The sequence below is a fragment of the Salvelinus namaycush genome, chromosome 12 (genome assembly GCF_016432855.1).
Source record: "Salvelinus namaycush isolate Seneca chromosome 12, SaNama_1.0, whole genome shotgun sequence".
In the NCBI taxonomy this organism is placed as follows: Eukaryota; Metazoa; Chordata; class Actinopteri; order Salmoniformes; family Salmonidae; genus Salvelinus; species Salvelinus namaycush.
The window spans coordinates 14,217,869-14,234,528 of NC_052318.1; the positions used below are offsets into that span (position 1 = coordinate 14,217,869).

A 16,660-nucleotide genomic window follows, 5' to 3' on the forward strand; every position below is an offset into this window, starting at 1 on the left:
CATATACCACACCCCCCCGTGCCGAATTGCTGAAGTCTTACCTGTGAAAATCCTTTCGTCAAACATTCTGGAATGAGAACAGAGATGGTCGTTATTGTTAATCAATGTGATTATTGACATTGGTCACAGTCAAGTAGAAAGGGCCCCTGTAGTAAACTGTTGGTGAACAACAGTGGGCATGTCAACAGGGGAACAAGATCAAACAGACATCTCTACACGGTCTGCAGGGTTCATGTCTGGGCCATCTTGAATAAACAACAATAACAACAACGCATATCAACAACACCACCAGGAGTGTATGACTCTTAGATAAAAATCAAATCTTCAATCTGCTGGAATTATATTAACATTAATGACCATGTCGCCTTATGCATGAGCCATGCGCTGATGGCGGTGTTGACCCAAACTAAGCCTGTCGCCCCGATCTAAATGTATTTCATCACATGGGTTCAACAACAGCGAGACATTGGCTCAATATGCCAGAGAGCAGGGGGCACCATACTGTGTGGTTCATAAGGTGGTTACCAGTAAGTAGGGCATTGTCTATTGGAGGGCAGGGAATTTAACCAACAGATGGCCTGGGTTGACACTTCTCCCTTCGTTGATTCAATTTTCCAAATAGACATTTTAGATAAATGACAGATGCTGTGCTAGCTCTTGTAGCTCATAAATCAGTGGTTCTCCTCAAACAGGGTTATTTTCATTAGGGCATGTTTCTTACTAGACAGCTGCAGTAGTAGTAGTTCTTCCCTGTTTCACGCCGTTTTTTTCATTTAGTGCCTTATCACGAAACCCTGGTATGATGCGTTATGCAGCCCTGATATGGGTCCCCTATACACTACAGTGTAATCTCTTATTTCTGGAGGAAAGAATGAGAGACTTTCCCAGTATAATCTCAGATGGATCTCAGATCGTCTTTACCTTTTGACTACAAAGCGGACCCCATGGCGCTCCTCCAGGATGCGTTTGAGTTTGGGCACTCCGTAGGTGCAGGGCCTCTTGAAGGGGATGTTGTCTGGGATGCCGATGATCTCCACGGCCTCTGGGTCACAGGCTATCTTCCGGTACGGCACTGGAACCATGTGGTCCAGGCCCAGGGCCTCCGCTGAAAATACAGGGGTTGTCAGAAATCATTGACGGACATCAATCATGAGACCCTACAATACTGTCTTAATAAGTATGTAATGAATGGATCAATTAATGGATGGATGGGTGGGTGTGGATAGATTAATAAGCAGTCATGACAGCTGAAAACAGACTAAAGACAATCATTCTATAGTAAAGAAATTACATGAAAAAAAGTGTTGAGAAAATGACCAATTGTATAAGGGACATTTTCCCAGAGAATCTCCATTGGACGTGCTTTTTGGACGAGGACTAACCTTAATATGGGTCTGGGAAAAAGGAAAGTCTAAACGTTTTTAATCAGCTAATGCCCTACAATAGGAAACCATGCTGAGAAAGAGTGGTTGACCATCTCACCATAGCGACTGTTGAACAGGATCTGCACACATTCTCTCAGTGTGTTTATGTCCTCAGTCTCTCGAATGAACGAGTCCCATTTTTCTGTTGAGCGCAAAACAGAATAACGTAAACATACAAATGGGGGGAAAAATGGGAGTGAAAAAAAGAAAGTTCTTCCATTTGTATGTCTACTTTCCACATGTATACTAACAGGTTTTTTTTCTGGATCAAAATAGGGCTTAGGTGGTGGGCATCAGGGTTGGTTGGGGTCAATTCCAATTTTAATTTACAATTAAATTATTTAATTCACTCATGAAGTGGAGGATTTATGTTGAATTCCATTCGAATTTCAACAATCTTAAAGTTATAGAATTTAATTGGAATTAGACTTTTTGTATTGGAATTAAATTTGAATTGTAAAAAATTTATTTTTTGGAATTGAATTGGAATTCAATATTTGCATATTTCCAAGTTAATGGAATTAATGCACTTAGTATCACAAACTGTCTGCATGATTTGTTTTAGGTCATTTCAACTTGTATTCCTATATTTCAAGTATAGCTAGGCTGTCTAAATAGTGACATGATCAGCCTGACCACCTAAGGAAATTGCATTTGAATTTGTGGAATTGTTGGGGATAATATTAAATTGTGATGTTCATTTTTGTCATTTACCTAACATTGGAATGGAATTTACAGGGAAAGGGAATTGAATTCGAATTGCATTTGTGGAATTAACCCCAACCCTGGTGGCCATGTCAGGGTGCAATATGCCCGTGGGTGTGGCGCAGGGCTGAATTCCCTATTCACAATTAGGTATAGAGTATGACAGTAAGAGTCATAACACCCATAAAACCTAATGCTCAAACAGGGAAATGGTTCCAATCACTTTTTACACCATTCATTTTTCCCATAGGGGATTTTAGAAACACTTCAAATAAGGGCTGTGTTTTGTGCAGGCTTACCCCAGCGTGACGTTTTGATACCCGTGTAAATCTCTCTAGAACAAGGTGAAATGGACTGTCGTCCTTTGGTCTGGAATCCAAGTTGGAGATTTTTGGTTCCAACCGCTGTGTCTTTGTGAGACGCGGTGTGGGTGAACGGATGATCTCCGCATGTGTATTTCCCACCGTAAAGCATGGAGGAGGTGGTGTTATGGTTTGGGGGTGCTTTGCTGGTGACACTGATTTATTTAGAATTCAAGGCACGCTTAACCAGCATGGCTACCACATCATTCTGCAGCGATACGCCATCCCATCTTGTTTGGGCTGAGTGGGACTATCATTTGTTTTTCAACAGGACAATGACCCAACACACCTCCCGGCTATGTTAGGGCTATTTTACCAAGAAGGAGAGTGATGGAGTGCTGCATCAGATGACCTAGCCTCCACAATCCCCCGACCTCAACCAAATTAAGATGGTTTGGGATGAGTGGGACCGCAGAATGAAGGAAAAGCAGCCAACAAGTGCTCAGCATATGTGGGAACTCCTTATAGACTGTTCCAGCATTCCAGGTGAAGCTGGTTGAGAGAATGCCAACAGTGTACAAAGCTGTCATCAAGGCAAAGGGTGGCTATTTGAAGAATCTCAAATATAAAATATATTTTGATTTGTTTCACACTTTTTTGGTTACTACAAAAATGAAATGGTAATAATTTCTCCATCATGTCAGACAACATGACAGTATTGCATTATTTGCTCTGCTCTGAAGCATATGGGAATGCAGCATTTGAATTGTGGCCTTACAAAGGAGAGGAGTCTATAACGTGGGGTAAAATCCATTGGTTGATTGATATGATTGTTGACATACGCCTCCCCTTTAATGAACTGCATTGTGGGATTCAGAGGAAAAAATTGCCAATAAGTGAGCTGACAAGTAATTCTCTTAGACTGAGTCTGTACCCAGAACTAGAGTATTTGCATTGTCTGGCAGGGGGGTGAGGTGAGCTGCCTAAAGACTGAACCCTGTTCCACATTAATGAGCTGAGCCAAACTGAGCCAAGCTGTACCGGTTACACAACCACCAAAGTTGCTGGAACCATGAACAATGTGAATGGAAAATATCCGACCCGGCATAGATGGTTTGGGTCAAAACGATAGTGTGAAAAGGGTATGAGTTTGTGGCCTACAGGTGTGTGTCTATCTGTGTCCAGTTCCAGTTCAAGCCTACCTGACTTCTCATGAACTATGGAAAACAGGAGGCGCTTGGAGACGTGGATGCTGGGAGGACTCTGGCCCAACTCCCCTTGGAGTCCTATCCACTCAACTGAACAGACAAAATGGTAGAAACTAAACATTGATAAACATCATACTGATGCTTTCAGAGTCGAGCAAATCTTGAAAAATCTAAATCCCATAATCAAAACAGATTCTCTATCAAATAAGTTATGTGAAATGACAGCCAGTAGTACAACCACTCACATAAATGACAGGGAGAATAGTAACCACTCTCCTGCCAAATGAATAAAATCACAGACAATAATTAATGCATAAACAAGTGACTCAAAAAGGTGAGGGGCTTTTAAGAAGTAACCTGGATATCCATCAACTGCTACCTCAGTAACAGTTTGTTCCTGTGGGGTCACATATCTCTTACCATTGTCGGAACTGTCCTTGGCGGCCGTCCCTTTCTCTGCCCCCGCCACCCAGGGCCCCAGGCGGTCTTTACCCAGGTTGAAGAGGGATGTGGGCTTGAGGTCCAGCTTGCCGTCGGGGTGTGGCTGGGAGGACATGGGCATGCCATACAGGAAGCTGGAGAGCATGGAGTTGCTGGCTGAGACTGAAGCGTTGGACACTTCCTGGGCGGTGGCGGCAGGCTTGGAGGCCGGGCCATGGTTAGCTAGGCTCTTGGTGGCGCCCGAGAAGGAGTTGTGGTTTCTGATGTCGCCGGCGCTTGACTTAGCCTCCCGCGAGGGCTCTGCTGTTGTTCTATAAACAGATGAAGAAGGAAACAGGAGAAGATAAAGCTGTGTGTCCAAGTGAAACCTAATTATGACACACCAATAGCAACTTGTCACAATGTGCCTTATTCTTGGCAGAGAAATCCTCCAGTTACTTTCTGTTGTTCAAAAGTAATCTAGAATCAGGTCTCCTCCTATCATCTAACCATGAATTCAACAACAAGACCAGCCCTGTATCAATCCTAATTATGCTGCTACACTTATGCCATTTATGCACAGGAACAAGTCACGTAAGGGATTGTTGAAGTCGTACAGTTGAAGTCGGAAGTTTACATACACCTTAGCCAAAAACATTTAAACTCAGTTTTTCACAATTCCTGTCACGCCCTGGCCATAGGGAGGCTTTTATTCTCTATTTTGGTTAGGCCAGGGTGTGACTAGGGTGAGCATTCTAGTTTCTTTATTTCTATGTTTTCTGTTTCTATGTTTTGGCCAAGTATGGTTCTCAATCAGGGACAGCTGTCTATCGTTGTCTCTGATTGGGAATCATACTTAGGCAGCCTGTTTTTCCACCTTAGTTGTGGGTAGTTGTCTGTGTTAGTGGCCTGTATAGCCCTAGTCAGCTTCACGTTCGTTGTTGGTGACTTTCATTATAAAAAGAAATGTACGCTCACCACGCTGCACCTTGGTCCGGTCATTTCCAATCTGACGACGACGTTCGTGACAATGCCTAACATTTAATCCTAGTAAAAATTCCCTGTCTTAGGGTCAGTTAGGATCTGCACTTTATTAGTGGAACCAGTTAGGTTCTCACCACAAATGTTCTATAGGATTGAGGTCAGGGCTTTGTGATGGCCATGCCAATACCTTGACTTTGTTGTCCGTAAGCCATTTTGCCACAACTTTGGAAGTATGCTTGGGGTCATTGTCCATTTGGAAGACCCATTTGCGACCATGCTTTAACTTCCTGACTGATGTCTTGAAATGTTGCTTCAATATATCCACATAATTTTCCTCCCTCATTATGCCATCTATTTTGTGAAGTGCACCAGTCCATCCTGCAGCAAAGCACCCCCACAACATGATGCTGCCACCCCCGTGCTACACAATTGGGATCGTGTTCTTCGGCTTGCAAGCATCACCCTTTTTACTCCAAACATAACGATGGTCATTATGGCCAAACAGTTCTATTTTTGTTTCATCAGACCAGAGGATATTTCTCCAAAAAGTATGATCTTTGTCCCCATGTGCAGTTGCAAACCGTAGTATGGCTTTTGTATGGCGGTTTTGGAGCAGTGGCTTCTTCCTTGCTGAGCGGCCTTTCAGGTTATGTCGATATAGGACTCGTTTTTACTGTGGATATAGATACTTTTGTACCTTTTTCCTCCAGCATCTTCACAGGGTCCTTTGCTGTTGTTCTGGGATTGATTTGCACTTTTCGCACCAAAGTACGTTCATCTCTAGGAGACAGAATGCGTCTCCTTCCTGAGTGGTATGACGGGTGCGTGGTCCCATGGTGTTTATACTTGTGTACTATTGTTTGTACAGATGAACGTGGTATCTTCAGGCGTTTGGAAATTGCTCCCAAGGATGAACCAGACTTGTGGAGGTCTACAATTTCTTTTCTGAGGTCTTGGCTGATTTCTTTTCATTTTCCCATGAGGTCAAGCAAAGAGGCACTGAGTTTGAAGGTAGGCCTTGAAATACATCCACAGGTACACCTCCAATTGACTCAAATTATGTCAATTAGCCTATCAGAAGCTTCTAAAGCCATGACATAATTTTCTGGAATTTACCAAGCTGTTTAAAGGCACAGTCAACTTAGTGTATGTAAGTTTCTGACCCACTGGAATTGTGATACAGTGAATGATAAGTGAAACAATCTGTCTGTAAACAATTGTTGGAAAAATTACTTGTGTCATGCACAAAGTAGATGTCCTAACCGACTTGCCAAAACTATAGTTTGTTAACAAGAAATATGTGGAGTGGATGAAAAACTAGTTTTAATGACTCCAACCTAAGTGTACGTAAACTTCCGACTTCAACTGTATGTACGTTATGATGTACTGTATGGAGTCAGGTCACCTTTTGACAGTGAAGTGGATGCGGTTGCTCTGCTCAAGGATCTTCATTAAGGTCTTGGTGTCGTACTCGGCAGGTTTCCTCAGGGCGATCCCCTCAGGCAGGCCGTGGGCCACCACAGAGCTGGGGTCCTTCAGGATCCACTCATAAGGCACAGGGACCAGGCTACTCTTTCCAACGGCCTCGCCTGGAAAATCATCACATACATACAGCATCAAATGACTAATGAAGGTAGAAATGAGAAAAGGACATGTCAAATGATTGTTTGACACGTAGACACTGTAAAAATCAACATTCAATCACATCTGAAATTTGATTTCAGTTATGAGAAGGTTGAAATTATAACGTTAAATGAGAAATTAGAAAGAATTCAAATGGCGCAGACCTATACAAATGATATTTGTTCGATGCTGTATTTTGAAGCCCTTACTGTAAAGCACACTGAATACTTCTTCCACCATTTTCCTCAAGACAAAGATGTTAGAGTGGGCGTCTGTTGAGGCCCTCTGTTTGCCGTGCCCGCCCTCTTTGCCAAGCTTGCCTGATTCATTTTCCTGGACATTGACATGGGCATTCACTGTGGTCAGCCCTTGTAGACAGGGCATCTCTGAAAGAGTCAAGCATGAGAAACTGAAGGGATTATATTTCTACTTTTCACCCTGTAAGTTTCACTCAAGGAAGGTCTATTCTGGATCTCACTTGCTTTAGAAGAAGTAACGCTCTGGATAAGAGCATCTGCTAAATTACAAAAAATGTCAAACTAAAGATCATCTTATTTATTTCATTCCAAACCTTAATAGACTCAGATAAAAAATGTTCAGCTCCAAGACAACAGCAGGATCTGTGAGCAAAATATAGTTGCATTTTGATCCAAGTGAAAAATCTAACCTAATTGTTAATCTGATTCAGCTTTTTTTGCCCACTACACAGGGAAGCACTCACTGCAAAACTTGTGGAAGTCTGTTTGTATTTCCCTCCGCGAGTTGAGGAAGACTCTTCCCTTCTCTGTTCCCACGGTGATCACGCTGTCCTCGTGCACGGTGACGCAAGCCACCTCGGCGTTGAGCTTTGACATGGCTGTGCACTGGAACACAGGTTAAAGACAAGGTCACAGGTAATCCACCTAATGGTCAGTTAATAAAGACAAAGATTTGCTATGGCTACTGTGAAGCTCAGGGTACACTTATCCATTAAACATTTAGCCTATCATCCTATACAGATTGGTTGTTTAGCAGCAAAACCGTTGAGTGCACAACTATAGGGCAAAACAGACTGGTCTGGCTTAGATTGTTGACAACATGTAAACTATTTTTAGTCTCCAATGTTTATTGAAAACATAAATAAATGTGCGAGTCGAAAAAAGTTAAATTAGCATGGTACAAGCTGAATTAATTGGAAAAGGCTGTGAAAATAAAAAGCCCGGTACACACTCAGCACTCCATTGACATTTCAGAGATACGCTTGTTTTGGTGAGAAATCTTCAAAAAAATAACAGGAATTTCACATTAATATGAAAAGCTCATACTAAAATATCTCAAAATTGATTGCCATCTTACCTATATTGTTTTATGTCCTGCGGATTCGAGAAGAAAGATGACGAGTTCAACAAGAAAGTCAGCCTTTCAGGTAGCCAGTAGCCTTATTTCTTACACAGAATCCAGCCTAGCTGACGCAATGCAATTTTCCGAAATTTTGACCAAATTTTTTGTATGGCCTCCATTCATTTAAGTCACCCTAATTCTGGTCATCCTACAAGGGTAAAAACTCCAGTTTTACCTATTGGTCAAAATATTGAAGAACAAGATAAAACTAGCTGAAATGAGCCATCTACGATTCCCCACATTGCAGCTTCTTGTCATTGTTGCTAGCTATCTGGCCATTCAGAATCAAAACAACACAAAGAATTCTGCCCAATTGAAGCATGCAAATCGTTTTCGTGACGTTGTCAGCTAACCCATCTATTCAATTACTCTTCTTCCGGCTTCCTCAGTGGTTCACTTCACAATGTTTTCTAAGGTCAATTTGTTTTTGTAAAGAGTCATCGAAATAAGACTGACTAATCAATCTTTCATATGGTTTTCCGTGGTCAGATGAATAATGTGTGTGTGTGTGTGTGTGTGTGTGTGTGAGAGACTGGTCGTACCACTGAGTCCAACGCAGACACTAGGCTGGTGAGGATCTCCTGTCTGGCTGACACCTGTGGGACCCGCAGCTCAGCCCGGGAGTTAGATCTTATCCCATCACATCCTGACTTCCTCATCTGCTCCATTCCTCCACTTAGGGGACACAAAACAGAGAGCAAAGTTGAGTAATCAAGAAGATGAACCGAAACGGTCATTTGTGTGTGTCTGTGTAAATTCAATAAATGTTTTGGTGTCTCATCTGCATTCCTCCAGTCACTTCTGGGAGTAGGGTGAAGTTGTCCCTGACATTGATCTTGGGTCAGTTTTGCATTCTCCCCACTGATGGTTAAGGTAAAGATTGGGGAGGGGACTTCACCCCGGAGCTTGGTCTGAGTATGACAACAAGGAGGATGTGTATACGTGGTCAAAGTAAATTGGTTATGCTTGATAGACAAAAGCATGTCCTGCCATTTAAGATAGCTAAAGCCTACAAATGAATGAGCAGTAACCAAATGCACATGCCATTGATCTGGAGGGAATAAGGTGTCACTCTGCCATTCATTGCTTCAATAACACAACAAGTAACCCATTTTGTTTGATTCTGACAACATGGTCAGGCTGCATTTTGAATTGTGATGAAACATGGCAGTTGGAGGGGGGAAGGGTTGTTGTTGGGTTGGAGGGGGGAGGTTTCTTCTCATTAAGAGGCTTTAAAAGTGACGGTAATACCCTGCATGTTATGCTAATGCCCAAATCCGTCACACACGTGAAAGTACCTAATTACGATAAGCCTTTGTCAGCCAATTAAAGCTAGCTCAGATTATTTATTTGAATCCCTTCATCCTTAACTTGCTCTCCTTAGACGGTACTCTTGACAAAGAAATTATGTCCACCCCCCCCCCCCCCCACATTGGGCCTAATTTCAATGTCATTTGGAAATGGATGGCCGAGTAGGAGCGAACTCGTAATTAGCCTATTTGCAGGGGACTAACCTAACATTTTCATCACAAACATGTCAGCTGGCCACTAAACACTCCGTGTCAAGACAAAGTCAAGGAAAGATAGGGTAAATAAAAGAGGGCGGGAAAGAGTGGGGCATAAAAATAATAAAATCGCAATCCTAATTCAAGGCCCTGCGTTCTCATGGCAACTGCAATCCGTCTCCTTGGAAACTAATCTCGAGGCATTTGAACAATGCAGCTCTGGCCTTTAATCTCTTCAGACACTGGGAGCCATTATCCTAGCCTCAGGGCAGCCCCAAACCACAGACTCAACACTGGGGGAGGACATAGAGAGAGAGACAGCCTCAGTTGCACCGATATGCCTGTCTGAAATCGGCATCCCCTGAGCCCACAGCAAACATGAACCCCCTCAAAAATAGATGGTCTCTTTCACTCGTTATCTTTAAGGCAAAAGAGGCACGAAAAATGAGAGAAGGGTGCACCGTCATTTTGTTCGCAGCCAGAGAAAACCACCGCCAGTGAACTCAAAGGATGACTTTTGTGGCTGGCAGAGTTTAAACTACTTCAAATGTAATGTCACTCAGTCACAAGCACAAATGTCAAAACAAAGAGCATAGACAATGACAAAAGCCACTGATGTTGAGATTGAAAAATGCAAATGAACGAATATGGTTCCAGTTCCAATTTAGCTACTGGAAATCAACACAAATAACCTATTTGTGTACTACTCCTTTCACAGAACAGCGCAAACTGGCTCTAACCAGAATAGAAAGAGTGGGAGACCCCGGTGCACAACTGAGCAAGAGGACAAGTACATTGGAGGGTCTAGTTTGAGAAACAGACGCCTCACAAGTCCTCAACTGGCAGCTTCATTAAATAGTACCCGCAAAACACCAGTCTCAATGTCAACAGCGAAGAGGCGACTCCGGGATGCTGGACATTACCAATGTCTGCACTGTATTTCTGATCAATTTGATGTTATTTTAATGGTCTTTTTTGTGTGCTTTTCTTTAAAAAACAAGGACATTTCTAAGTACCCCAAACTTTTAAACGGTAGTGTGTGTGTCTGCGTGCGTGTGTGTATATATATATATATATAAACTCAGCAAAAAAAGAAATGTCCTCTCAATGTCAACTGCGTTTATTTTAAGCAAACTTAATATGTGCAAATATTTGTATGAACATAACAAGATTCAACAACTGAGATATAAACTGAACAAGTTCCACAGACATGTGACTAACGAAATGAAATAATGTGTCTCTGAACAACGGGGGGGGGGGTCAAAAACAAAAGTAACAGTCAGTATCTGGTGTGGCCACCAGCTGCATTAAGTACTGCAGTGCATCTCCTCATGGACTGCACCAGATTTTCCAGTTCTTGCTGTGAGATGTTACCCCACTCTTCCACCAAGGCACCTGCAAGTTCCCAGACATTTCTGGGGGGAATGACCCTTGCCCTCACACTCCGATCCAACAGGTCCCAGATGTGCTCAATGGGATTGAGATCCGGGCTCTTCGCTGGCCATGGCAGAACACTGACATTCCCGTCTTGCAGGAAATCATGCACAGAACGAGCAGTATGGCTGGTGGCATTGTCATGCTGGAGGGTCGTGTCAGGATGAGCCTGTAGGAAGGGTACCACATGAGGGAGGCGGATGTCTTCCCTGTAACGCACAGCGTTGAGATTGCCTGCAATGACAACAAGCTCAGTCCGATGATGCTGTGACACACCGTCCCAGACCATGACAGACCGTCCACCTCCAAATCGATCCCGCTCCAGAGTACAGGCCTCGGTGTAACGCTCATTCCTCCGACGAAAACCGCGAATCCGACCATCACCCCTGGTGAGACAAAACCGCGACTCGTCAGTGAAGAACACTTTTTGCCAGTCAGGTCTGGTCCAGCGACGGTGGGTTTGTGCCCATAGGCGGTGATGTCTGGTGAGGACCTGCCTTACAACAGGCCTACAAGCCCTCAGTCCAGCCTATCTCAGCCTATTGCAGACAGTCTGAGCACTGATGGAGGGATTGTGCCTTCCTGGTGTAACTCAGGCAGTTATTGTTACCATCCTGTACCTGTCCCGCAGGTGTGATGTTCGTATGTACCGATCCTGTGCAGGTGTTGTTACACGTGGACTGCCACTGCGAGGACGATCAGCTGTCCGTCCTGTCTCCTTGTAGCGCTGTCTTAGGCATCTCACAGTACGGACATTGCAATTTATTGGCCTGGCCACATCTGCACTCCTCATGCCTCCTTGTAGCATGCCTAAGGCACGTTCACGCAGATGAGCAGGGACCCTGGGCATCATTATTTTAGTGTTTTTCAGAGTCAGTAGAAAGGCCTCTTTAGTGTCCTAAGATTTCATAACTGTGACCTTAATTGCCTACTGTCTGTAAGCTGTTAGTTTCTTAACGAGCGTTCCACAGGTGCATGTTCATTAATTGTTTATTGTTCATTGAACAAGCTTGGGAAACAGTGTTTAAACCCTTTACAATGAAGATCTGTGAAGTTATTTGGATTTTTACGAATTATCTTTGAAAGACAGGGTCCTGAAAAAGGGACATTTCTTTTTTTGCTGAGTTTATATATATATATATATATATACACACATACACACATACACACAAAAACATTGCAAACTTTGACTACTGGCAAGGTTAAAACAAATATATTAAACTGGTTGCAATATTAGCTTATCTCTCTACTTACGGCCAGTAATTTCAGACTGTAGGCTAAACATAGACCTAAAATGCAATGATACCAACAGGCTACAGTACTTAAAATGTGTTGCCTGTTCCTTAATTGTAAGATGAACTAGCCTAGACCTAAGAAACAAAAGGAACAGTATGGCTACACTTCAGAACACTTCCCTGGTATGTGAGTACACCCTGATCTTAAAATGATACAACTCTGCTCTGGCTGCCATGCTTAAATGCTCCAGCTAATGACATCCTAAATCCTAACCAATTTGAGTCTCCCCTGAGGAAGCCGGCACTGTTATTTTCTTCATGCCATGCAAACCTCTCCAGGCTGCAGAGGGCAGAGCTTATCCTTTACTTGTTGAATAATTGCCCAAGCAGTATTTAGCCAGAGATATTAGGCTACAATGTTCTCAGAAGAAGGGGTATCGTGGTCTTCTGAGCTAATTTTGCACCAAGAGGCTTGTGGTATTCGCTGCCATTGATACACAATACTTTGCTAATACCCCTTAAAAAGCCATTTTGGTCACAGACATTTTGAAGACCACAACTTCATCTACAGTCGTGGCCAAAAGTTTTGAGAATGACACAAATATTTATTTCCACAAAGTTTGCTGCTTCAGTGTCTTTAGATATTTTTGTCAGATGTTACTATGGAATACTGAAGTATGATTACAAGCATTTCATAAGTGTCAAAGGCTTTTATTGACAATTACATGAAGTTGATGCAAAGAGTCAATATTTGCAGTGTTGACCCTTCTTTTTCAAGACCTCTGCAATCCGCCCTGGCATGCTGTCAATTAACTTCTGGGCCACATCCTGACTGATGGCAGCCCATTCTTGCATAATCAATGCTTGGAGTTTGTCAGAACTTGTGGGGTTTTGTTTGTCCACCCGCCTCTTGAGGATTGCCCACAAGTTCTCAATGGGATTAAGGTCTGGGGAGTTTCCTGGCCATGGACCCAAAATATCGATGTTTTGTTCCCCGAGCCACTTAGTTATCACTTTTGACTTATGGCAAGGTGCTCCATCATGCTGGAAAATGCATTGTTTGTCACAACTGTTCCTGGACGGTTGGGAGAAGTTGCTCTCGGACGATGTGTTGGTACCATTCTTTATTCATGACGGTGTTCTTAGGCAAAATTGCGGGTGAGCCCACTCCCTTGGCTGAGAAGCAACCCCACACATGAATGGGCTCAGGATGCTTTACTGTTGGCATGACACAGGACTGATGCTAGTGCTCACCTTGTCTTCTCCGGAAAAGCTTTTTTCCGGATGCCCCAAACAATCAGAAAGGGGATTCATCAGAGAAAATGACTTTACCCCAGTACTCAGCAGTCCAATCCCTGTACCTTTTGCAGAATATCAGTCTGTCCCTGATGTTTTTCCTGGAGAGAAGTGGGTTCTTTGCTGCCCTTCTTGACACCAGGCCATCCTCCAAAAGTCTTCGCCTCACTGTGCATGCAGATGCACTCACACCTGCCTGCTAGCATTCCTGAGCAAGCTCTGTACTGGTGGTGCCCCGATCCCACAGCTGAATCAACTTTAGGAGACGGTCATTGCGCTTGCTAGACTTTCTTGGGCGCCCTGAAGCCTTCTTCAAAACAATTGAACCGCTGTTGATTTAGGTGCAATCTTACTGGCAGCAATATCCTTGCCTGTGAAGCCCTTTCTGTGCAAAGCAATGATGATGGCACGTGTTTCCTTCCAGGTAACCATGGTTGACAGAGGAAGAACAATGATTCCAAGCACCACCCTCCTTTTGAAGCTTCCAGTCTGTTATTCAAACTCAATCAGCATGACAGAGTGATCTCCAGCCTTGTCCTCGTCAACACTCCCACCTGTGTTAACGAGATAATCACTGACATGATGTCAGCTGGTCCTGTTGTGGCAGGGTTGAAATGCAGTGGAAATATTTTTGGGGGATTCAGTTACTTTGCATGGCAAAGAGGGACTTTGCAAATTATTGCAATTCATCGGATAACTCTTCATAATATTCTGGAGTATATGCAAATTGCCATCATACAAACTGAGGCAGCAGACTTTGTGAAAATTAATATTTGTGTAATTCTCAAAACTTTTGGCCACGACTGTACAGTTGAAGTCGGAGGTTTACATACACCTTAGCCAAATACATTTAAACTTCGTTTTTTTTTTTACAATTCCTGATATTTAGCAATAATTCCGTCTTAGGTCAGTTAGGATCACCACTATATTTTAAGAATGTGAAATGTCAGAATAATAGTACAGAGAATTATTTATTTTAGCTTTTATTTCTTTCATCACATTCCCAGTGGGTCAGAAGTTTACATACACTCAATTAGTATTTGGTAGCATTGCCTTTAAATTGTTTAACTTTGGTCAAACGTTACGGGTAGCCTTCCACAAGCTTCCCACGATAAGTTGGGTGAATTTCGGCCCATTCCTCCTGACAGAGCTGGTGTAACTGAGTCAGGTTTGTAGGCCTCCTTACTCGCACACGCTTCTTCAGTTCTGCCCACAAATGTTCTATAGGATTGAGGTCAGGGCTTTGTGATGGCCACTCCAATACCTTGACTTTGTTGTCCTTAAGCCATTTTGCCACAACTTTGGAAGTATGCTTGGGGTCATTGTTCATTTGGAAGACCAATTTGCGACCAAGCTTTAACTTCCTGACTGCTGTCTTGAGATGTTGCTTCAATATATCGACATCATTTTCCTCCCTCATGATGCCATCTATTTTGTGAAATGCACCAGTCCCTCCTGCAGCAAAAGCACCCCCACAACATGATGCTGCCACCCCCGTGCTTCACGGTTGGGATGGTGTTCTTAAGCTCGCAAGCCTCACCCCTTTTTCCTCCAAACATAACGATGGTCATTATGGCCAAACAGTTCTATTTTTGTTTCATCAGACCAGAGGATATTTCTCCAAAAAGTATGATCTTTGTCCCCATGTGCAGTTGCAAACCGTAGTCTGGCTTTTGTATGGCGGTTTTGGAGCAGTGGCTTCTTCCTTGCTGAGCGGCCTTTCAGGTTATGTCGATATAGGACTCGTTTTTACTGTGGATATAGATACTTTTGTACCTTTTTCCTCCAGCATCTTCACAGGGTCCTTTGCTGTTGTTCTGGGATTGATTTGCACTTTTCGCACCAAAGTACGTTCATCTCTAGGAGACAGAATGCGTCTCCTTCCTGAGTGGTATGACGGGTGCGTGGTCCCATTGTCACGTTCCTGACCTGTTTTCTGTTGTTTTGTATGTGTTTAGTTGGTCAGGACGTGAGCTGGGTGGGAATTCTATGTTGTGTGTCTAGTTTGTCTGTTTCTATGTCCAGCCTAATATGGTTCTCAATCAGAGGCAGATGGTAATCGTTGTCCCTGATTGAGAATCATATATAGGAGGCTTGTTTTGTGTTGGGATTTTGTGGGTGTTTGTTTCCTGTCTCTGTGATTGTCTGCACCAGATAGGTCTGTGTCGGTTTTTGCACATTTGTTATTTTGTATTGTTGTTTGTAGTGTTTCACTTGTTCTTTATTAAACATGTTTAACACTAGCCGCGCTGCACTTTGGTCCTCTCCTTCACCCCTGGAAGAAAACCGTTACACCCATGGTGTTTATACTTGTGTACTATTGTTTGTACAGATGAACGTGGTATCTTCAGGCGTTTGGAAATTGCTCCCAAGGATGAACCAGACTTGTGGAGGTCTACAATTTCTTTTCTGAGGTCTTGGCTGATTTCTTTTCATTTTCCCATGAGGTCAAGCAAAGAGGCACTGAGTTTGAAGGTAGGCCTTGAAATACATCCACAGGTACACCTCCAATTGACTCAAATTATGTCAATTAGCCTATCAGAAGCTTCTAAAGCCATGACATAATTTTCTGGAATTTACCAAGCTGTTTAAAGGCACAGTCAACTTAGTGTATGTAAGTTTCTGACCCACTGGAATTGTGATACAGTGAAACAATCTGTCTGTAAACAATTGTTGGAAAAATTACTTGTGTCATGCACAAAGTAGATGTCCTAACCGACTTGCCAAAACTATAGTTTGTTAACAAGAAATATGTGGAGTGGATGAAAAACTAGTTTTAATGACTCCAACCTAAGTGTACGTAAACTTCCGACTTCAACTGTAAATCAGACTCAGTGCTGATCATTGACTTTTAATTGTATTGAACGCTGGGCATGCCAGGCATAATCCCTGAGGCTGTAGGCCTACTAAGCTTTATACATGCATCAACTAGGCTATTATGCCTGCGTTGTGGGATAGGTCGAGCCATGAGAACATGTCCTCTGGTTGGGAGATCCAGCTAGTTCTGAAATAGTTCAACTACATGGAACGGCTTCAAACCTCTCCTCGGGGACCACCAGTCGTTCCATGTAGTTGAACAATTCCAGAACTAGCGCACTTGATTCAATTTATCAACTAGCCTAATCATCAAGCCCTTAAATACTT

The 16,660-nt window shown here is 43.1% G+C and overlaps 1 protein-coding gene across 3 annotated transcripts in view; it reads right to left on the reverse strand.

The window, feature by feature from the left end:
• The window catches only part of gtf2ird1 (GTF2I repeat domain containing 1), a 46,172-nt gene that overhangs the window by 26,131 nt on the left and 3,381 nt on the right, over nucleotides 1-16,660 (reverse strand). For 2 of the 3 annotated variants that reach the window (XM_039005215.1, XM_039005214.1), the window contains exons 2-10: nucleotides 8,589-8,721; nucleotides 7,388-7,529; nucleotides 6,876-7,052; nucleotides 6,449-6,632; nucleotides 4,060-4,391; nucleotides 3,634-3,729; nucleotides 1,483-1,566; nucleotides 922-1,105; nucleotides 42-67 (exon numbers count right to left, since the gene is read on the reverse strand). In XM_039005215.1, the coding sequence (XP_038861143.1) occupies nucleotides 42-67; nucleotides 922-1,105; nucleotides 1,483-1,566; nucleotides 3,634-3,729; nucleotides 4,060-4,391; nucleotides 6,449-6,632; nucleotides 6,876-7,052; nucleotides 7,388-7,529; nucleotides 8,589-8,714 (1,351 nt within the window). In that variant the 5' untranslated portion in view covers nucleotides 8,715-8,721. The remainder of the gene's footprint in view (nucleotides 1-41; nucleotides 68-921; nucleotides 1,106-1,482; nucleotides 1,567-3,633; nucleotides 3,730-4,059; nucleotides 4,392-6,448; nucleotides 6,633-6,875; nucleotides 7,053-7,387; nucleotides 7,530-8,588; nucleotides 8,722-16,660) is intronic. The other variant, XM_039005216.1, reaches the window with a different exon arrangement.